The sequence below is a fragment of the Rhinolophus ferrumequinum genome, chromosome X, assembly GCF_004115265.2.
Source record: "Rhinolophus ferrumequinum isolate MPI-CBG mRhiFer1 chromosome X, mRhiFer1_v1.p, whole genome shotgun sequence".
Taxonomy (NCBI): Eukaryota; Metazoa; Chordata; class Mammalia; order Chiroptera; family Rhinolophidae; genus Rhinolophus; species Rhinolophus ferrumequinum.
The window spans coordinates 115,713,761-115,737,790 of record NC_046284.1 but is presented as its reverse complement, the minus strand read 5'-3'; the positions used below and the strand labels follow the sequence as shown (position 1 = coordinate 115,737,790).

Genomic DNA, 24,030 nt, shown 5'->3' with positions numbered 1-24,030 from the left:
AAGGGACTGATTAGAGCTTTACAATCACTTCCCATTTGTTCAGCTGACAACAGATTAGCAAACCACGGAACTGTTAACTTTCCTCCTTGTTACTGGCACCCATTGGGTTCCAACACTAAACCTATCTAGAAAGGAAATGAGATAACACTAAGGAGGAAGGGAAATACCCGCTGAGTTTCCAGCTGAGACAAAATTCAGGGACAGTTTCATGCTTGGTGGGAATTTCTCTCAGTGGGGTTTTCCATGCTGGTAATAGTTTTGACCTCAAGAATTCTGGGTCCCTGTAGGATTGTTAGATCTGTCACAAAGGCAGAAATAATTGTGTGTGAGGCCTCTGCTCCCTAAATAAATGTGAAAAGTTCACTTCAGAATAAGGTCATATTCACGAAACATATAGTTAAGAATATTAAAATCAGATTTTTTCAATAGGAAACAAACTACAGTTGAATTCCATGTTGCGTGCTTTTTAAGTTGGATTCATTTCCACTGTTATTACTTTGTAATTTCTCAAAAGTAGGAAATTTCCAGATTTTCTGATTTTGATTCACTTAAATTATGCACATACTGATTATTTTTGTACGATGAACATATTTTTGTTTGATGAAAATATTTCCTCTTTTAAAAATAGGAAAGAATAGATTCTCACTGTGTTAATAACAATTTTAAACTCATACTTTTGCAGTTTTTTCCCCTCTTAATAAAGCATCTGATTTTTATAAAAAATTTTAATTACTAAAGATTTTCATTTTAATCCTTTTACTTTGCCTTTATTAAAGAGTTTGTGGTATTAATCCCAATAAAATTGTGTTTTCGAAAAAATTAAGTTTTTTATGCTGGGGAAAAAATCTAAATATCTATATTTATATCTATGTCTCTAAATGAACTCTTTGATCGACAAACATGATTTTTCTTGTCTAAAATGCTATTTATAAGTCAGTTGTTTAGAACTCAAAACTTTTTTTTTTTTTCATTTAGAAACATGGTATTTGTGTTCTCAGGATAGCCCACAGAAGCTAGGTAACTTATTTAGCAATGAAGGTGAAATATTGTATGTTTATGGAAAAATTTAAGTAGTAATATTATAATAATAGCAGAAGATTGCTGAATAAAACAGAATTTTATAATTCTACCTTTCAGCTATTATTTGAAGGCATGTTGCGTTACATAAAGACATCTTCAAATAACCTATACTTGTCAATACAGATAATGAAGAAGAGTGAAAACAAAATGTGAATCATCCCACCAACCAAAAATATCTACTAATAATAGCATCTTGCTTATTTTCAAGAATGAAAACATATTTTTACATGATTGAGATTATACTGCACTGTTTTGTATCTTGCTTTCCCCAATCATTGTTATATTTTAACCATTTTGAAGTTTGTCAGCATAGATTCTTTGTCTAATCTCACTTCAAATCCCAAACCTTTTCTTTCTTTAAAATATATATGCCACTACTTTTTGTTTTGTCTTGGCTTATATATAATGTATAAAATGAAGCAGAGAAAGGGAAGAGAAGAGAACCAGGAGGGGAGGGCGAGAATGAGCACGACAGCAAGGGAAAGTTTAGGTAACGGTGCCGGAGTCAGAGGGGTCTATGGATATAAAAGATTTTTCAGAGAAAATGAACAAATATTGGAGCAGTGAACTTTAGAATGACAGGGATTCCAGTATTGGAGCTAAATGGGAATAAGCATCATTTTACCCCTTCCCATCATTTGACCAGGAGACGAATATTTATCAAGTTTAAGATCTTGCTTAGGGGACAGAGACAGGTTGAGGCAATACTGGGGAGGGAACCCAGATATGCTGATTCTCAATCTTAATTTCCTTCCTGAAAATCTGAGGTATAGAAAAATGGAAGAGCAAGAAGCATGCACCATGTCCTTGAGGACTAGAAAATGAAATGCTGGAAAAGAGATTGACCATACGGATGGCGGCTCAAACAAAATCCTGATATAAGGCTTGGTCAGAGCTGGCTGGAGCCTGGAAAAGGAAAAAGGCAAAGGGGAGCAGAGTAGCCCCTCTTGGGTGCAGAGAGGTGAAAACTATGTACAAGCCACTATCCTTAAGTGTTTTCTTTTTTAGCTCAAGGATTACTTGCTCCAGATTTGTCAATATTCTAGAATGAATGCTACAATATATTGTTAACCCATCCATGTAGATGAGCAAATGAAAACAGTGGAGTTAAGCATTTGCCCATTTGATGGAAGAAGAACCAATGCTTATCGCAACCAATTATGCTCATCACATCATTTATTGTCCTTGAAGTATAATACCTGTCCAAAGTATAATTCTAAAACAGTATAAACTTTATGTCTTTTGGACATCAATATGGGGAAGAGCCCAGTGTCCCTGTTACACTATTTCTCAATGCTCCTGTTGATTCTAGAGTAAACTTAAGACTGGTGCCACTGAGGAGGTGGGAGTCAGAGGCTGGAAGATAGGAAATAGAAAGGGATTATCGTGAAATTCTACAATATTTTAAAAATTTACCAATGACTACTGTTCATTTGAAAAATGCCCTGAGAGCTTAGATTTCATTATTTGAATCAGTGTCACTTTGCTTTAGGACTAAATGTAATTTTGGTTTCTTTCGCAAGAATCAGACCTCACAGATTAAAAACTTATTTTTCTTTCTTTCTTTCTTCATTTTCTTTTCTGCTAAGACTCACCTTGACCTTATCCTGTCCCATGGACTTGAAGAATTTTCCAATGGATGTCCAGACTTGTACAATGCAGCTGGAGAGTTGTAAGTCACCACTGTTGAAATGACTGCCTGCTCATTTTAACCAATAACCTGGTTCTTTTCGTGTGTCATTAAGGAGAAAAGACCCATAAGACTCATTTTCTACCTACTTCCAACTGCCAAGGTCCTAATGAAAGGACAAGCGAAAGTGCGTGTGTATGTCTCATACCCAGTAGAGCATAGAGAATCTTTCAAATAAAAATGCCAACTAACTCACCCTCCCTCACAAAACAAGCCTGATTGAGTAAGCTTTTCTTTGAAATGAAAATGTCTCCTGGGAAAATTAAGATTGTTAGTCATTCAACTTCTATAATGAATTACTCTCTAATCAGGAAATTGTATTTCTTTCTATCTTATGCTCATATGGACCACCACCCCAAAGGAATTTTAGCAAGAAGGGGTAATTGATTTGAGGACAAGATACAGGAGCCTTTGTCAGAGGAGGATGGAAGAATGAGGGACATGAGATGATATGCAATAAGGGGCATGTCCCTTAGATGGGCAGTGGATACACAAAGGCATGGGGAAGGAAGTAGACAAATGCTATCTACTTTGCCCCGTTTATGGCCTAGCCCTGATGCCGCTGAAATCTTTGACATATGCCATACGTTGCTGATGCCTCCAAGGTACTGGGATTTTCAGACAAGAGCCATGAAATTTTTTTCTGGCTTGCTGTGTCAGTTTCTCTGTTTGTGAAATGCAGAGAATAATAAGTCCTATTGACCTACAGGGACGGCGGGAGATTTAATGAGGCCGGAGCAAGGAAACAGTTTTAACTTCTTGGTTTAGAAAAATAATAAATAGTATTAAAAGATACATCAACTATTATTAAAAAAAGAGTCAGTGACAGGGTTTCCTTCTGATCATTAAAAACCACCATAGATTTCCCTGGAAACTTCCTACAGAAATAAACAAAACAACGAAGCATCTTTGTTTTAAGAAGTTGTCAGGGATACAATGAAAATTTCTGGTTTACAATAAACTTTATGTATTCTTTTTCCCCTATTATCCCTTCTCTTGAGAAGAAAGTTAAGAAAAACAGTTTCTTACATAATGATTCCTTCTGTCTTCTCTACTGCTCCAAACTCACCCCTGCCTCAACCCAACATTTATTTTCTCTATAAAACAGCAACCATAGCTGTCACCCGAGGCTTCACCAAGGCTTAAAAGACTCCAATTAGTAACTATGGTTGGTCCTTGCAGGACCTAGAAGTAGTAAAACCAAAGAAGGAGAGATATGTGTTTACCACTGACTTTGAATGTGAAGCGTAGAAACTACTCTTTACTTTCCACCCCCACCTTCCCCACCTCTTCACCTCTTCTGTCTGCCCCAGGCCAGGGCTTCAGGATGGCTGACGAGGACTATTACTGTGGTGGTCAGCAAGAAGCTTGCCAGACAAGGACGTGGGCTGCTTGATGATGAGCTTCTAGTATTTGTTGGAGATGCCCACGAAGTCCTCATGCAGCTTTGGAATAAAAGAGATAGGGTTGGCCATCCACTCCTTAGAACATCAATGCTTGTATAGGGTCTTCTTTGTAATTCCTTGCTTTCCATATTATTTTTTGGCTTTGAATGGAAAAGATGGTCCAAAGACAGAGGAAAGTAGATTCCAATTAACTTTGCCATTGATTTCTGAGTAGCTTTGGTGAGTCACTAATTTGCAGTAAACAATTATAAGAATCTATAAACTTAATAAACGTGATGAGATTATTGGCCAACCAAAAACTCACATAACATCCCTGTCTTTTTCACTCTCGTTTTAGAGTCCACATATCACAAACAAAGGGGGAGGGGAGAGAAATGATGCCTGAAGGAAGAGCAGCCTTTATTTCTAGGGTACAAAAAGATCCAGTAGCACTTGACAGATAATGACCTAGTTAACAGGAGCTTAGAGACTTAGAGCTAACTTTGGTTTAGAAAACTGGTAACAATCTTATTTTGGATGGCTCACGAGTCATAACAATATCACCTTATATAATGGAGAATGTTTTACTTCACATTAATCACTGTGATGAGTGGGCCCATTTAGCAACACATTAGCACAAATGAATATGCTTGATTTGCATATTCAGCAACTCCCTCTTTTTTTTTTTTATTAGTTTCAGGTGTACAAAACAATGTAATAGACATTTATCATTTATATCCCTCACAAAGTGACAACTCCCCTCCCCCCATCCACTATCCCTCTGACATCGCATACAGTTGTTACATTTCCACTGTCTCTATTCCTAATGCTGTACTCCGCTTCTTGTAACTCTATACACACACACACACACACACATATATATATATATATTTATTTATTTATATATAAAATTGTAGCTGACATTCATTATTGTTCAGCTTCAGCTTCAGGTGTACAGTGCAGTGATCAGGCATCCACATCATACCTGAGGTGGTCTCCCTAATGGGACAAGTGTCCATCAGATACCCTACAAAATCTTTAGAAAGCACAATCGGTAACCACAATATTGCAACAGGGATACGAAAATCAATTTGGGTATGTAATCAATAATGTTATAAAGATTTTGTAAAGCAACTCCCTCTTAAGTTATCTGCCTATAGCCTTCCCTATTGTTAATGTAACTAAGGATTGACCATAAGGACTTCAACAGAAGCTTTCTGAAAACAAAGCTAATACAGCCAAGGAGAGGGGCCAAGTTGCAATGGGAATGCTTTAGGCAGGTCTGCGATGAATGCATTCTCATAAATAAATAAATAAATAAATAAATAAATAAGAATGCTTTTCATTTGAAATACTAAGACTGGTCCACGAATTGTATTGTCTCATTGGATTATCACAGACATAGCTCTTTCAAATAAAGACAGTCTTCAAAGGATTTTCATATTTGTTTACTTGTTTGTTCTTCAGAAAGATTTAGTGAATAAAGAAGGCAGAAGAAAATGGACTTTACAGATTCCACTCTCTCATTACACAGAAAAAGTCATTCAGAAATAGCTTGCTGTCTTCCATTTCTTTGGCTCCAGTAACAAGTGGTCGTCATGATGATTGCAGCTCTTTTATTAAGAATGCTTTTGAGTTGATTGAGCATGTGTGTGCTTTAGACCATCTTCTGATTTCTTTACATGGATAGCTAGACTTTCAAGGGTCTCTTCGAAAGATGTATTCAATTTTCCACTATGATTTGCTTACTCCAGTTGGGTACACGATGAATGACCTGATATTTGAGTGGCTAAGTGATGGTCCAGTTCAAGTTGCTGAAGGATTGACCCTGCCCCAGTTTATTTTGAAGGAAGAGAAGGAACTTGGCTACTGCACAAAACACTACAACACTGGTAAGTTTTCTTTCAGCTGCTAAACCTAAGTGAGCTCCATCTGCAGCTTGGGGTCTATATCCCATCACCTTAATTGCTACATACTCGTACCATATTTACCAAGAAAATGGAGCTACAAGGCAAGGACCTCCGCTCGGCTCCAAACCCCCTCAACAGATAAGATACCTATACCCTGTGGAGTAGGTCAGTGAGCACAACAGAGAATTTCTCCAAGATAGAGAGAAAAGGAAAGAGATGTGGGAATCTTTTGCTGTTCTCTTGGTGACCATCTGCTGTCAAATGAGTCTGAGTAAAGTTGTCTGAGACCTTCCTTGTAAGTGATACAGGAAACATATAAATCCTGGACGGTTCCTGGCATCCACTTTGACATTCGATTCTCATGTCAATTTGCACTCTCTGCTTTAGTGAAAGGGAGGAATAACACAGGTCTTTGTAAACCCAGAAACACAGCTGTTGGGCTCTCTGGTCCTGGACGGCGAAAGGAGCTTGGATGAAAATCAGCTGGCGGGAATTCAGCTGGCTCTAAAGTCATGCATTGTCAGCAGTGCTGACAGACACATGAGGCGGTGGGGGCATTGGAGGTAGAAGCAACAGGTGGGCATCTGTTGTTACCTGGAAGATGATGTCTGCCCAGTAAAGCTGATGGCTTTTCCTATGAATGTCCCAGTTTTGATACCACACAGCAGATCATGGAGAGACCATCGAGATATGTTCAGTGACGGCTCCAGGTCCCTCGCTGAGCAGAATACTCCAGGAACACTTGTTTCAGCAGTCAACAGTGCTTCCCATGAAGTAACTAAAACCTGATTCCAAGGGTTCCTCCTGAGCACGAAGAACCCAACCCCACCTCTTACAAATTGTGTGGGCTAAGCCAAATGGCCTTCTGAGGTTCTAACTCCAAGCCAATTAAAGAGGGAAAACCGTGGCAAGGTGAGGTATACTAATATACTTCCCCTTGGACATAGTATATTAAAACTTTTAATGGCTTTATATGCACTCTTTTTTATAGGCAATGTAACACTGTAAACAGATTCCAGGAATATTCGAAATGTCCTCAAGCAATTACCCAGAAGGCTAGGAAATTTTTATAATGACTGGACTGTATACATGGCTTATACAAATGAGTATTTTTCTCTTGCTATTGGTAACACAAAAATAGATACACAATTACCCAAATACTCTGGGAGCTCCATGTGAACTTTATTACTTAGGAAGGAATGGTTTCAACTATTACATATATTACATGTCATATATTATACGCTGTATATTATATGCCATACATGTGTTGTAGGTTATATATTATATGCTACATATTATATATTATAACCCCACAAAATGTGAATATTTTGTTTCCACTGGTCAGTTTATGACAGTCTTGCAAATTCTGAAGCTCTGTCTAAATAATCAACAAGCACAGACTTAGAAAATTAAATATGCCACATGATTTTCATCCAGTGACTCTTTGGATCACTCATTCTCACAGTCATTCCATTACTGGTTAAGTTGGAAATGGTTACATAGGGTGAACGTTTTGTGCAATCTTCCAAATCCATCTGTAATAGTCTTGGCTTTTTGTTTGTTTGTTTGTTTTAATAAAGTCAGAGGCTGGAATAGGAAAGATAAATTCAAATTGGATTTTCATCATCATTTCCTGCTTCCAGGAAAGTTTACCTGCATCGAGGTTAAGTTTCACCTCGAACGCCAGATGGGATATTATTTGATCCAGATGTACATCCCCAGTCTGCTGATAGTCATTCTGTCCTGGGTCTCCTTTTGGATAAACATGGATGCAGCCCCTGCCAGGGTGGCACTGGGCATCACCACAGTCTTAACAATGACTACCCAGAGTTCAGGCTCCAGGGCATCTCTGCCAAAGGTAAGAAATCTCCTCACTTGACAGCAAGTGACCTGAGAGTTTGTAAAAGGTCTTGTGGGCTGGAGGATTCTGGGAAGACAGAAATATTTGCCATCCCGTGGCTCTGTTGTAGATACAAAGGCAGTAAGAGAACCAAGAGCTGAGTTTGAGAGAATCAGAGCTCTGAGGACGTGGGGCAACTTCATAATCAGATCAATTAGTGGAAAGAGGAATCTGGGTTGAGAGAGAGAGGAATGATCAGAGGCAGAGGAATGCTCAAGAATTCTGTCTGAGAAGCCATTAAGTGCTTTTGACCTCACGCTGTTTATGAACCATGAAGCTTGCGGGAGTTGGAATAAGAGTAATGCACAACTTATATTGTACTCTCAAGTATTTATTGGTGAAGCTATTGTGATTTGTATACTTAGTGAAGTCACTTACAGTAATGAGTTTGAATTAAGCTCCTAGAAGTTTACACAGAAAAGCTATACCTATACCTATATCTATCTATATATCTATGTCTATATCTATATCTATAATGAATGCATAATATTAGGGTGCAGCAAATCAGATACATGAATCTTTGCTATGCCTTAATTTACTTTAATGGCGGCTACACTACTATTTTTGAGTGACACAGTTGCCTAGAGAAGGAACAGTGGAGTCATCCAAGCTGGTGAAAATTCCAGCAACTGTGGCAGATTAACAGAGAAGTGTGGGATGGATATCAGGGACACACAGACATTTTTTAGCACATCAAATAATAATCCATAATGGCTGCATAATCTATTTTTATGTAAAGCAGGCCCTTTGCATTTGTAAATATTGGTTAAGCAAGTAATGATAAATGTCCTGCTTGTGAAATTCCCCAGGTCCCCAGAAGTGTGCCTGTGTGTGTGTTTCCCCCTTTCACTGAGTACATTGAGCAGTTGGCTTCAATTTTACAGGAGTGTGAGTTCAATTTAGTATTCGGTGTATACTGCCTCGTACTGGTTGAGCAGTCTCTCTAAAACCCAGTTCCAGAAAAAATCGTGAAGTAATCCCATATCTCTGCTAGCTTGGCCTTCTGTTCAGTTGTGCTCCATTTGACATGATGTGAAATGTTAGGTTGTGTTCTACATTATCTCCTGTGTTGGAAGATAAGATGACATATGGAGGAAGTTGATGGCCATAATGGAGATGGGCCGGATACTGGGAAAATACTTATGCAAACTCTTCGAGTTCCATGCCTCCAAAGATAAATATTAGATTTTGTATGCTAATAGCAAAAGGAATAGATCTGTCTCTGACACTGTTTTATTTTCTAGAATAACAAATAGTACAAAATACCTGTGTGATATTTCTACTGGCATACAGATGCCAGAAATACTAAGTTTTTTTCCTGCTACGTAATCACAAATCAATTTTACCTAATAGAAATTCTAATCCACTCCGTGACCCCTCCCAAACAAGTTCATTTGCTTATTTCTCATTAGTTATTAATTACTGTCATCACTGCATGCCAGGCCGTTAAATCCCAGGATGCACAAATATGTATTTTACAATTTAATAGTTAAAGTACTGTGACAAATTGTAAGCAGATAGTGTTGAAACAAGACATTTAGCCTCCGACCACTTATTGCTATGAACATAGTGGCAATTTATTTTCAAAATGGGAGTTTGCATTTTCATCAATTTGTTATTCATTAGTATTAGCGATTATGATTCTACATCAATGGTCAAAACTGCTGCTAAATAAATGTTCACTGATCAGTGATCTTTGTACGTAGAGACAATCAGGAGCCAAATGAGGGTATAATCAAAAATCATTTTATACTGGGCACTGAACTCATGGTGGTTATTTTTTTGCCACCAGTAGGTTTATCTTCCTACCTGTATTTTTCTTAGGCTATTATTAAACATGGTTGGCTGTCAGCTGACTGTGGGTAGATGTGACTCACATGGATGATAGTGAGAAAGGAAAATGGGATAAAAAGTGAGTCAAGAAAAATAATGGACCATACACTTACTTACACACACACGCACGCACACATATAAAAACTAATTTTAATTTATAAACACTGCAGTCCCTGAGCAGATACTCCACTATGCTGATTATACAGGTGTTCCAGGGTTTTTTGGCAACAACCTTTTACAGAGTAGGCATGCACATGACACTTCAAAAGTAAGATACGCTTGCTATAGAAAAGATAGAAAACACAGAAGATATTATGAATGTTAACCATCCAGTAAGTAACTCTTAAGATTTGGGTATATTTCCTTCCAGCCTTTTTCTTAATATGCACATTTGTAAGCAAACCCACACGTGTGCACACACAGAAAATTGAGATCAAACTTTTACACAGTTCTATACTATGTGCCATTTCCCATGGCATTAAAAATCTATCATGAACATAATTTGCAATGACTTAATAGTCTGATGTATTAACTGTCGTTTATTTTACCATTGTGGATCTTTTTTGCTTTAAGTATGACCATCATAACATATTTGTATATGCATTGGTATCTCACTGTGTTCTAGGAGACATATGCATATATAGTTTTAAATCTTATTTTGCAATGTAAAAAAGAAAGAACTGAGAATGATTAGAGTGAAGCAGGGATAATCTATGGTAAGATGCCCAATGGGATGCATGTTCCATTCAAGCAAAAACTTCGTCTTGGTTATCATGTTAACTTCAGCACCCTGAACAGTGTGTGAGTTACACTAGATCAATAAATCCTCATTAAATGGATATATTACTGAACAGCCATGTATGACCATGTAGAATACAGACTAGAAGCAGAATCTATGGATAAAAGTTTTACAGAAAAATATTAGAGTTTTAATATATGGAAGAATCTCATAATAATATGACATATACTATAGAGGAACAGAATTTCTCTAAAGGAGTATATTGTTCTTTCTAGAAGTTCTCAAGTAGACTTTGGGAAGTTAAGAATATGGCCACAAACATCTATTTTGAAACACAGGTAGGCCTGGATCTAAATCTTAGAACTTTCACTCAACCTCTCTAAGCCTCTTTCCTCATTTCTAAAATAAGAATATTATCTACCCATTTCAAAAATTAAATGAGGATGATATGAGGCATTCCCTATATAGTTTAGCCCAGTTTTTGTACATGGTAGGCACTCAATTCATTCTAATTGTTTGTTTTTATTGTTCCCTGTCCATAATGTAACAGAAGAGACTTTCATGTGATGGGAGGTTATATTACAAGACTCATATAAAGGGCCTTATGAATAGAAGACACCATGTTCTTTGAGTGGTCCATTATTTGGTTGTAGTTGTCCTGTCAATGAGAGGAGCCAAAGTTTATCATATGCGTGTGTGTACACGCGTGGCAATGTTTTTCATAGGTAGGCAGTTCATTGAATGGGTTAAACTCTAGAAGGTCTGAATAAACAACGGCTCTGATTTTTTTCCCAGTCACTGCCATTAAACATCCTCAGTTGGTTCTGTTTTCCCTGCCCCTGGAGGACACTGCAGGAAGATTCCAGAGACTCTCAGTCACTACGTGTCATGCCATTAGACCCAGAATGAACAAATGTATATTTTACAATTTAATAGCTAGGTAAAGTATTGGCGATAAATACTTTAGAGTAGTCCATGATAAGATTTTTCAAAAGTCATCTACCCTGAAACAAAACTTCAGTCTCACTCAATCCAGTGGCCTTTCCCCCCTGCCCCCAACTCAGGCCTGACGTTAACCTTGAAGATGTGCAGTGAGGTGGGCACATTTTCTGTTCCTTCAGTTCCTCCCCTTGCTTTTCCAATTCTCTTCCCTACTCCTGATGCTGACTACTGTTGAGGGCTGAAGGTGAAAGGGTGGATGGAAAAAAGTTCTTGGTGACTGACACTGTTATATTCTAACTCTTGCCTTCTCTGATGGCAAGCCTCCAAATGCCAGCCTTCTTGTGAGTTGAACTTGAGTTCTTTGGAGATCACTGAGGATCCCACACATTACACCATTCCTGGATGAATAATGCACTCTTTGGCTGATGTCTTACAATCTCCTCTTAGGTATCACTTCCTAGCATCACATCCCATACAACTCCTGGGGTCTCCTTACTCAGGTAGACAGCCGTCCTGGTTGACATGTTTGCAAGATTATTCACATCTGGCTATCTTCCACACCATTCAGTTGGCCCACCAAGAACATGCATTCTTGCCTTGCTAAATAGTGGAAATGCAACTTAATTGTTAACCCTCCTGTCTTCACCTTATCATCTTGGGTATCCCAGCTATCCTGCTGCCTTCAGAGTTAATCCAGGTAAAAAAAAAGTATTGGTGTTCATGTTTTCATACAAAACTCAAACTACTGAGGACACATGGCAGGTTCTCCTAAGAACTCCTTTATTCTCTGATCCAGGGCAACTTGTTGGAATTTCAGCAGCTCAGCAGATATATGACATGTGGGGGAGATGCTAGTCTCTTCTCTTACAGGGGTGGGGGCAAATCACCTTCTCCCCATCTTTAGGAGAGAAGGGAAAATGCCACAGCACTGTCAACATCCACAATTTGTATTACTTCAATTAATTCTTTTCAAATGTCTAGTCCTCTATAATGCAGGGTGTTGGGTGTAATGGTCTCTAGATAGCTTCTTCTTTCTTCTAGAAAGCCCTGCATCCTGCATGCATATGTTTAGAATCTCTCTTTAGAATGAGGCTTTAGGCAAAATTCCGAGACAGTAAGAATATCCCATTCCCATGCTGTTATACTTATAAAAAACATACTTAATTTTAGAGTTTTATCCCTATGAGGGCAAAGACTCCATTGATTTTGCCCATGTTTACATACCCACCATTAGCACACCTGGCTCATTGTAGGTGCCCAGTAAAGAGTCAGATTGCAAATGAATAAACAGTGTTGAGAAGACTTGTAGTCAAGTGGTATTCCACGTGCAATTTAATTGGCAAGTCATTCATCCATTCATTTAACTAACATTTATATATCTGTGCTAGAGGCTGGGGAAATCAAAGATAAATAAAACATGGCCCCTGCTCTCGGGTACTTGTAATCTGGTATGCCAGAGACAGATACTTGGAATGGTGATTATTAAACAATGTGGAATACAGTCACACGTCACATAACGACGTTTTGGTCAATGATGGACTGCATATATGACGTGGTCCCCTAAGATTATAATGAGCTCAACTTTTCTGTAAGAAAGGGGAGCTATGTAGTTCAGAAGGAACTTTTTGTCTCTAATGGGAGCCATATGCGTGAGGTTTGGTAATAGATTCTCACTCACAGAACCTCAATTATGAGCACACGGATGACATCCCAGTCAGTCAGCAACTGACCTGTTCAGCACACAGAAGCCTGTCCCCTCACTCCTCCCAGATTTACATACTCACAGGGCACCACAGCCCTCCTGGATCTAGCCTCATGGTCTTCAGGATACAGTGCTGTAAAATCTTCGTTGACGTCCTAAGATCCTATACAAGGACACAGGTCCGTAGAAGAGACTTTAACAAGAATTAAGTGCCACTGCTAGAAAAAGCTTTCTGTGGTAGGGTGGAGCCAGCCTGCCCCGATATTTTGGAAATATTTTCAGGTTGTAATGATGTAAAGCATAGATAAGTTTTATTTCTTCCATTAGTTCAATGCCAGAGAGAGCCCTTTGTGCCAGATAGGGTCAACAGAACCAAAAATTCTTTCCAAAGTCAAAATATTGCATTCTCAGTTGTACATCCTCTCCATGTTAAACACTCTATTTATGAATACCACAAAGTTCCTTAATCTGACCACTACTCCAACATGCAATAGCCAAAACTGCATTGCCATGACTATCCTCTATGTTCCTTTGTCTCTCCATTTTAATTTCTTATTCCTACTGATCCTCAGGTCACCTTTCACTCCCTCCTGACAGTCACTATTATGATGATCTATGCCTTATTGATAACTTAAGATATGCAGATGACACCCTCTTACTGGCAGGAAGTAGCAGTGATTTGAAACGACGTCTGATTAAAGTGCAAGAAGGAAGTGCCAAAGCAGGACTGCATTTGAACACCAAGAAGACATAAATCATGACTACAAAAAAACCCATACAATTTTAACAGACAATGAAGATCTCTAAATTGTTAATTTTGCCTACTTTGGCTCAGTCATCAATTCAAACAGAGACTGCAGCCAAGAAATCAAGAGAAGACTCGGAAGGGCAGCAAAAGAAGAATTAGGGATGATCACCAAGAACAAAGAAGTGTCATTAGAGACTAGGCTAAGATCACCCACTCCCTCGCATTCCCAGTTATGAAGTATGGATGCGAAAGTTGGACAGTAGAAAAGGCTTATAGGGAAAAAAAATGATTCATTTGAATATAGTGTTGGGGGAGAGCTCTACGGAAATCCTGATCCACCAGAAAGATGAACAAGTGGGTCCTAGGGCAAATTAAGCCTGAGACATCGCTGGAGGCAAAAATGACAAAACTGAAGCTGTCCTCCTTCAGGCACATCATGAGAAGACAGGGCTCTTTGGAAAAGACAATAATGCTGGGGAAATAGAAGGCAGCAGGAAAAGAGGGAGACTGAACATGAGATGGACGGACTCCATAAAAGAAGCCATAGGCTGAGTCTCCAGAAGCTGAGCAGGGCTGTGACGACAGGACACCATGGATGTCACCCATTCACAGGGTTGCCAGGAGTCGGAACCAATTCCGGTGTGTTGCACATAAGAGCAACACACCTTACCCAGCCAGTTTCTCCTAAATATTTCATCAACCCAGCCCATATCCCTGTTCATGGAGCAGCATTGACATCTCTGATGTTCTATTTCCGACCCTGTAGGAAGGAAACACGGGGACGGCTTGTGGGACAGTGTCTATAGCAGTGGACACTAATGTCCTAGGCCTTCACACTCACTCACACTCACTTACTCACTGACTCACCCAGAGCAGCTTCCAGTCCTGCAAGTTCCATTTATAGTAAGTGCCCTATACAGGTGGACCATTTTTTATCTTTTATACCATATTTTTGCTGTACCTTTTCTATGTTTAGATATGTTTAGACACACAAACACTTACCATGGTGTCACAGTTGCCTACAGTATGCAGTACAGTAATACGCTGTACAGGCTTGTAGCCCAGGAGCAATGGGCTACCCCACACAGCCTAGGTGTGCAGTAGGCTAGACCGTCTAGGCGTGTGTAAGCGCTTCTATGATGTTCGCCCAGTGATGGAATCGCCTAACGATGCATTTCTCAGAACATTAAGCAGCACATAAATGTATAAGAACATCAAAGAAGATGCCTAACCTATTAAATGGAGGAGGGAGAAAGGACAGGGAGAAAGGGAGAGAAGAAAGAGGAAGCCAGAGAAGGAGGGAGAGAAGGAGCAGTGTTAGAAAAATGGCCTGAAGGAGGGAACCTGAGCTGAATCTATGAAGCAGATTAAATAGGTGAAGTAGAAGGAGGTAAAGGTCATTCCAGGCAATGAGGACTTCCTACTCAAATAAGCTTTTCTAGAAGACAATCTGGGCAGGTTTCCAACATGCTTCACAAATTTTAAACACATTTCAAGAAAGAAACTTGGGTCTATTGATTCCAAGTTAATTTCCTGCCTTCCTGCCAACCAAAGCTTTTTGTGGTTTTTGCTTTGTTTGGTCTGGTTTTCAGAAGTTCAATCTTTTCCCTAAATACAGGAAAAATGAAATACCAGCATAATATTTGTTCCATAGGTACCTTCCCATTTAAAGTGTAAAATTGGTTTTTAAAATATATCTCCGCCAACCTCCAAGAAGCTGTTCTGCTGATCAAGTTCTAAATGTTTGGAGCATAAAATGCCTAGTGGCAGAATAAAGGCTGGGTGTTTTGCTGTCTTTCCAACCTGCACGAAAACATCAGGATGAATGCAATAGAAGGCTCTGAGACATCAGGCAGGGTTTGGGTGTGGCCAAATAGGGTTAAACAATTATTTTCTTCACTCTGCTATTATAGCTGAATGAGTTGTGGCCCCTCCTAAATGTGTCTTCAGTCCTCATTTGTGGCAGCAGCCTGGAGGCTATAAGGTGAGAGCGCGCATTGGTAGGGAACAGTTGGGATGACAAAAGGGCACAGGTGACTCTAACAGGTCCATAACCATCTTCTTGGAGCGAGGATCCAGAGGCATTATCTTTAGCCATTATTAACTGAGATGCCCTATTTCCTGTATAAGGAAATTTCCCCTTACTTTTCAGCCATCTGGTCAACTAAGACCAGCTGGACCATTTCAAGCAGCTGCCAAACCCAGGACAGCTTGGAATTTAAAACAAAAGAGGCCATAATTCTGTCACATTTGGTCTTGTTTTCTTCCCCCATTGGAATGTTTCTATCTAGAGACTGCAGTAAGAGAAACTATGAAAGCAGTGAGACCAATACCTATAGAAGTTGTGAAATTAGCACTTGTTTGGATGTTTGTTTTAACTCTAAAAAAATAAAGATTACTGCTCCGTGAAGCAGGTACATCCCCAGCTAATTGGAATGAATTTCCTAGGTCAGATCAGTATTTCTGAAAGAGGTTGGGAACCATACTCTTTTGTAAAATCAGGACTTCACTAAGTTCTTGGATAAAAGATTGAAAAGTCAGAAATCCCAAGCTTTGGCAAATTGATCTGCAGGCCTGCTTGCTTTAGCCAGATGTCTGCATATGTGAGAGACTTCATAAACCTTTCCTCTGACATTTCCCGAGCCACAGCAAATTGAAGAGTCATTGATGTAGTGAGTGTCTGATAAAAATATGCAAAGCGATGATGTGCATGAATTCTCTCGGGACAGAGCTGGAGCGCCACTGGCACTTGAGTTCAAGAATGTTGTTGGCAGCCTTTACAGGGAAGCTGACAGTCGGAGAAGCTACCCAGGTTGTGCTTCTGCTCAAGTTCTGGTGAGACTTATAAATTTGGGGGGAATAGCATTTTGAGGTTCAGGATAATTTTGAATTCTCTTTTACATTTCACTAAAATGGATAACTCTACCTGGCTCATAGAGGCAACTGTCTTCAGTTCTTATAAGTGCCACATGGTGAGGAAAAAGCTGAATGATTACGGAGCATGTCCTACATACTCAAGATATAGACATAAAAAAACAGAAATTCTGTCCTTAAGAGGACTGACATATACATAAAATAGGAGATTGAATTCAATAAAGTAAGGGCAATGGGGTAGATTTTTTACAAAAATGGCTGTACTAATTCTCTCTGTATCAATATCCTTTGGGTAACAGCCCTCTCCCATTTGACTGTCAATTTGAACATATGACTTGCCTTGGCCAATGGGACAGTGGCAAATATGACATAAGCAGAGACTTGAAAAATGCTTACAGCTAGCTTTCTCTTGTTGTGCTTGGGACTCATATGAATACCACCATGTGTATTAGGCCAGGCTAACCTATTAAACGACGGAAGACACATGGACCACTTATTTCAATTACCAAGATGACCACCAGCTAACCATCACCTCCTTGCTCACTGCTCTAGGCACACTGGCTTCCGTTGTGTTTTCCAAATATGCCAGGCACGTGCTGTCATCCCTGGGCCTTTGCAATAATTGTTCTCTGTGCCTGGAATGCTCTGCCTCCTGATACTCACATAATTAAATTTTCCACTTTCCAAAGTCATTATTCAAATCTTACCTTCTCAATAAAGCCTGTTCTGGCTACCGTGTTTCCCCGAAAATAAGACCTAGTCAGACCATCAGCTCTAATGCGTCTTTTGGAGCAAAAATTAACATAAGACCCAGTTTTATTTTAATATAAAACTAGGTATAATATAATATAGTATTGCATAATATAATACCCAGTCTTATTTTAATATAAAGGTGGGTCTAATATAATATCACATAATATAATACAATATAATGCAATACCAAGTCTTATATTAATTTTTGCTCCAAAAGTCACATTAGAGCTGATGGTCCGGCTAGGGCTTATTTTCAGGGAAACACGGCATTATCACTTCACCCATGCCCTCATCAACAAGTTGACCTAACTCATCCTTTTAACTTCTGCTTCCCCACCAGAACTTATCACCTTATAGCAACACTATGATTTAGACTGAGCTCTGTTATTGATCATGTTTACTATATACTGCCTGCTTCCCTTAGCTTGACAGAGAGCTCCACGGACGCAAACACCTTTATCTAACTGGCTCCCTATAACAGCACCCAACCTATAGTATCTGCTCAATAAATGTTTGATGATTAAATGAATGACTATATACATCTCTAAAGTCTAGTCACTGAGAAAAATCCATCCAACCCTTCTTAGGATACTTTACCTGGCGATTCTATACCATAGAGAATCCTGGCTTCCTACATTGTTACTCTAACATAACATTTTTATAAAGCTTCACTTCTCTGATTGTATCGAGGAGTGTTACATTCATTTTTTTAAAATTAAAGTTTATTGGGGTAACAACTGTTAGTTAAGTTACACAGCCTTCAGTTGTACAATTCTGTAATACATCATCTATATATCACACTGTGTGTGTTCACCACCCAGAGTCAGTTCTCTTTCCATCACCATATATTTGATCCCCTTTACACTCATCTACCACCTGTGCCCCCCTTATCCTCTGTTAACCGCTAAACTATTGTCTGTGTCTATCAGTTTTTGTTTCATAAGTTTTCTTGTTCCTTTGTTGTTTTCAGTTTTATATACCACATATCAGTGAAATCATATGGTTCTCTACTTTTTCTGTCTGACTTATTTCACTTAGCATTAAATCTCAAGATTCATCCAAGTTGTCGCAAACTGGCACTGTTTCATCTTTCCTTATGGCAGAAGAGGATTCCATTGCATATATATACCACATCTTCTTTATCCAATCATCTATCAAAGGGCACTTTGGTTGTTTCCATGTCTTGGCCACTGTAAATAATGTTGCAATGAACATTGAAGCACATATATCTTTACAGATCAATGTTTTCTGATTTTTTAGTTAGCTATCTAGGAGAGGGATTGCTGGGTAGTATGGTAATTCTATTCTTAATTTTTTGAGGAACACTGCCTCCATAGCAGCTGCACAAATCTGCATTCCCACCAACAGTGTATGAGGGTTCCTTTTTCTCCACAGCCTCTCCAACACTTGTTACTATTTGTCTTGTTGATGATAGCCATTCTGACTGGGGTGAGGTGATATCTCATTGTGGTTTTTATTTGCATTTCTCTGATGATGAGTGAGGTTGAACATATTTTTATATGTCTATTTGCCATTTGTATGTCCTCTTTGGAGAAATGTCTCTTCAGGTCCTCTGCCCATTTTTCAATTTGGTTGTTTGTTTTTTGTTGTTGTTGAGTTGCATGAGTTCCTTGTATATTTTGGATATTAGCCCCTTATCGGAGGCACTGTTTGCAAAAATCTTCTCTCATTCAGTTGGTAGGCTCTTTATTTTGTCAATGGTGTGTTTTGCTGTGCAGGAGCTTTTCAGTTTGATATAGTCCCATTCATTTATTTTAGCTTTTACTTCCCTTGACGATGAAGTCAAATTCATAAAATCCTCTTTGAACCCAAGGTCCATAAGTTTAGTACCTATGTTTTCTTCTATGCAGTTTATTGTTTCAGGTCTTATGTTTAGGTCTTTGATCCATTTTGAGTTAATTTTTGCACACCGTGCCAGGTAGCAGTGTAGTTTCATTCTTTTGCACATAGCTTTCCAATTCTCCCAGCACCATTTATTGAAGAGGCTGTCTTTTCCCCATTGTATGTTTTTGGCTTCTTTGTCAAAAATTATCTGTCCATATTTATGTGGGTTTATTTCTGGGTTCTCAATTCTATTTCATTGGTCTGCGTGTCTGTGTTTCTGCCAATACCATACTGTTTAGATTATTGTTGCCCTGTAATACAGGCTGAAGTCAGGGAGTGTGATACCTCCAGTATTGTTCTTTTTTCCTAAGATTGCTTTGGCTATTCAGGCTCTTTTGTGGTTCCATACAAATCTGATGATTTTTTGTTCTATTTCTTTAAAAAATGCCATTGGGATTTTGCATTAAATCTGTATATTGCTTTGGGTAACATGGCCATTTTAACTATATTGATTCTTTCAATCCATGAATACGGAATGTCTTTCCATACCTTTGTGTCTTCTTCAATTTCTTTTAAAAATGTCTTACAGTTTTCAGTGTATAGGTCTTTCACATCCTTGGTTAAGTTTATTCCTAGGTATTTTATTTTATTCTTTTTGTTGCAACTGTAAAAGGAATTTTTTAATTTTATTTCTTTTTCTGAGGTTTCATTGTTAGTATATAGGAATGCAATGGACTTTTGTACATTTATTTTTTTAGCCAGCAACTTTACTGTATTCGTTTATTGTTTCTAATAGCTTTGTGGTGGAGCCCTTAGGGTTTTCTATATATAGCATCAAGTCATCTGCAAAAAGTGACAATTTAACTTCTTCATTCCCTATTTGGATGCCTTTTATTCCTTTCTCTTGCCTGATTGCTCTGGCTAGGACTTCCAATACTATGTTGAAAAACAGAGGTGATAGGGGACAGCCCTGTCGTGTTCCTGAATGTAGAGCAAAGGGCTTCAGTTTTTCACAGTTAATTATGATATTAGCTGAGGGTTTGTCATATATGGCCTTTATTATGTTAAGGTGTTTTCCTCCTATACTCATTTTATTAAGTATTTTAATCATAAATGGATATTGTGTCTAGACAAATGCTTTTTCTGCATCTGTTGATATAATCATATGATTTTTGTACTTTATTTTGTTTATGTGGTGTATCACATTGATCGATTTGCATATATTGAACCATCTTTGTGCCCCTGGGATGAATCCCACTTGGTCGTGATGTATAATCTTTTTAACACATTGTTGCATTATATTTGCTAGAATTTTGTTTAGGATTTTTACATCTGTATTCATCAGAGATATTGGTCTGTCATTTTCTATTTTAGTGTTATCCTTAGCAGGTTTTGGTATTAGGGTAATGTTGGCCTCATAAAATGAGTTAGGGAGTATTCTCTTCTTCAACTTTTTGGAAGAGTTTGAGTAGGACAGGTATTAGATCCTGTTTGAATGTTTGGTGGAATTCACTAGTGAAGCCATCTCGTCCTGGACGTTTGCTTTTGGGAAGGTTTTGGATGACTGATTCAATTTCCTTATTTTGATTGGTCTATTTCGATTTTCCAATTCTTCCTGATTCAGCTGAGGAAGACTATATGTTTCTAAGAACATGTCCATTTCTTCTAGGTTATTGAATTTGGTGGCATATAGTCCTTCATAGTAACCTTGGATAATCCCCTGTACTTCTGTGGCATCCGTGGTAACTTTCCCTCTTTCTTTTCTGATTTTGTTTATTTGTACCTTTTATCTTTGTATCTTAGTGAGTCTAGCCAAGTGTTTGTCAATTTTATTAATCTTTCCAAAGAACCAGCTCTTTCTCACATTAATTTTTTCTATTGTTTTTTTGTTCTCTATTTCATTTAGTTCTGCTCTAATTTTTATTATTTCCTTCTTCTGCTGACTTTGGGTTTCGTTTGTTCTTCTTTTTCTAGTTCTTTAAGGTGTAACGTGAAGTTGTTTTTCTGGGATTTTTCTTCTTTCTTGAGATAGGCCTGTAATGATATAAATATCCCTCTTAAAACTGCTTTCGCTGCATCCCAAAAATTTGGGTAGAATGTATTTTCTTTCTCATTTGTTTCTGTGTACCTTTTGATCTCTCCTCTTATTTCTTATTGACCCAGTCGTTCTTTAAAAGTATGTTTAATCTCCACATATTTGTGGTTTTCCCTGCTTTCTTTTTGCAGTTGATATCCCATTTCAAAGCCCTGTGATCAGAGAATATGCTTGGTATGATTTCAATCTTCTTAAATATGCTGAGGTTAGTTTTATGTCCCAATATATGGTCTATCCTTGAGAATGTTCCATGTACACTAGAAAAAAATGTGTAGTCTGATGTTTTAGGATGAAGTGCTCTATAAATGTCAATTATGTCCATTTCATCTAATGTGTCACTTAGGGCTGCTATTTCGTTATTTATTTTCTGTTTGGATGATCTATCCATAGCTGTCAATGATGTATTTAGGTCCCCCACTATTATTGTATTTTGGTCAATTTCTCCCTTTAGTTCTGTTAGTAGTTGCTTGGTATATTTCGGTGCTCCCTGATTGGGGGCATAAATATTGTTGACTCTTATGTCTTCTTGTTGTTTAGTCCCCTTTACCTTTATGAAATGTCCATTTTTGTCTCTGTTACCTTTTTTATCCTGAAGTCTGTTTCATCTGATATCAGCATGGTTACACCTGATTTTCTCTGGATACCATTTGCTTGGAGTGTCAATTTTCACCCTTTCGCTGTGAGTCAATATTTGTCCTTTTAGCTGAGATGTTTCTTTTCGAAGCAGCATATGGTTGGGTTTAGTTTTTTGATCCAACTACTCTGTGCCTTTTTATTGGTGACTTCAGTCCATTTACATTTAGGGTGATTATTTATATATGATGATTTACTATCATTCTATCTTTGTTTTTCTGGTACGACTGTGTCTCCATTGTTTCTTTACCGTTCTGTTGCTGTCTATGATTTCAGTGTGATGGTATTCTATGATTTTTCCCATTTCTTCTTTTTCTATGTTATATATTTCAGTTCCAGATTTTTTTTTTTGAGTGGTTACTATTAAGTTTATGTAAAAGAAAGTTTGATATTTAGAGTATTTCATTTTCTTCAGCATGCTTACTTTCTCCATTCCCATATTCCGGTTCAGGCCTTTACTCTCCCCCTTTTATGTTTCTGTTGTTACAAATTATCCCTATTTATGCCGTGAGTTGAATTTGAATTCTGTGCTGCAGTAGCAAGTTGTCTTTTTCCTCTTTTTGTTTTTGTTTTTCTTCTTTACCCTGTACGTTATGTTTAAGTGTATAGTGTCTTATTTGGTGGAGGGGTTGCCATGTCCCGCTTCTGTCAGTCTGTTCATAATACTACTCATGATTTTGTATTCTTTTGCTTTTTTGTTTCAGGTCAAATAGCCTCCTTCAGTATTTCTTGTAATGTAGATTGTGTGTTAGAAAATTCCCTCTGCTTCTGTATTCCTAACAGAAAGATCTTTATTCCTCCTACATATCTAAAGGATATCTTTGCTGGATATATTATTCTGGGCTCATAATTCCTCTTTTTCAATAGTTTGAATATTTGAGTCCACTCCCTCCTGCCTTGTAAAGTTTCTGCTGAAAAATCTGATGATATTCCAATAGGCTTTCCTTTGTAGGTTACCGTCTTCTTTTCCCTGGCTGCTTTGAGGATTCTTTCTTTGTTGTTAATTTTTGACAGCTTCAATACAATATGCCTTGGGGAAGGTCTGTTAGGATTGAGGTAATTAGATGTTCTATTTGCTTCTTGGATTCGAGGATCCAATTCTTTCCACAAGTTTGGGAAGTTCTCATCAACTATTTGTTTGAATATACTCTCTGTTCCCTTTTCCCTTTCTACTCCTTCTGGTATGCCCATTATTCTTATATTGCTCTTTCTGATGGAGTCAGAAAGTTCTTATAGAGTTCTTTCATTTCTTTCAACACTCAAGTTACTCTCTTCTTCCATCTGTGTCATTTCCAGATTTCACTGATTCTTCGATGTCACTGATGCTTTCCTCCATCTGGTCAGCTCTATTACCTAAGCTAGCTATTTCATTCTTCACTTCTTTTATTGAGTTCTTCATCTCCAGAAACTCTATTTGGTTCTTTTTAAAAATTTTCAATCTCTTTGGTAAAATGTTCGTGCTGTTCTTTGATTGTGTTTCTGAGTTCATTAAACTGCTTGTCTGTGTTTTCTTGCATCTCGTTGAGTTTTTTCAGAACTGCAATCTTGAATTCTGTGTCAAGTCACACATTTTCATGTCCTTAAGTTCATTTTCTGGAGACTTTTCATTTTCTTTCTGAGCTGCCTTGTTACTTTGGTTATTCATGGCAATTAATGAATTATTATTTCTCTTCCTAGGCATCTACAGGAGTGGGTTCTACAACAGGTTGATAGGAAGAGGTCTGTCTTTTGCTTTCCAGTAGGTGTTGGCAGAATGCTTAATTTTCTCTCCCACTGCAGTCTTTTATTTTCTCTCACACTGTAGTGTTATATTTTCTCTGCACTCTTCCGGCTTCTCACACAGTGGGGGGATTCCCTGGAAGGTGGGCTTCTCCTCTGTGAGCAGGTTGTCTGGGTCTTAG

At 38.2% G+C, this 24,030-nt stretch overlaps 1 protein-coding gene across 3 annotated transcripts in view; it reads left to right on the top strand.

The window, feature by feature from the left end:
• Positions 1-24,030, top strand: part of GLRA2 (glycine receptor alpha 2) — a 200,727-nt gene that overhangs the window by 76,832 nt on the left and 99,865 nt on the right. For all 3 annotated transcript variants that reach the window (XM_033116224.1, XM_033116146.1, XM_033116296.1), the window contains exons 5-7: positions 2,670-2,752; positions 5,910-6,047; positions 7,709-7,923. In XM_033116224.1, the coding sequence (XP_032972115.1) occupies positions 2,670-2,752; positions 5,910-6,047; positions 7,709-7,923 (436 nt within the window). The remainder of the gene's footprint in view (positions 1-2,669; positions 2,753-5,909; positions 6,048-7,708; positions 7,924-24,030) is intronic.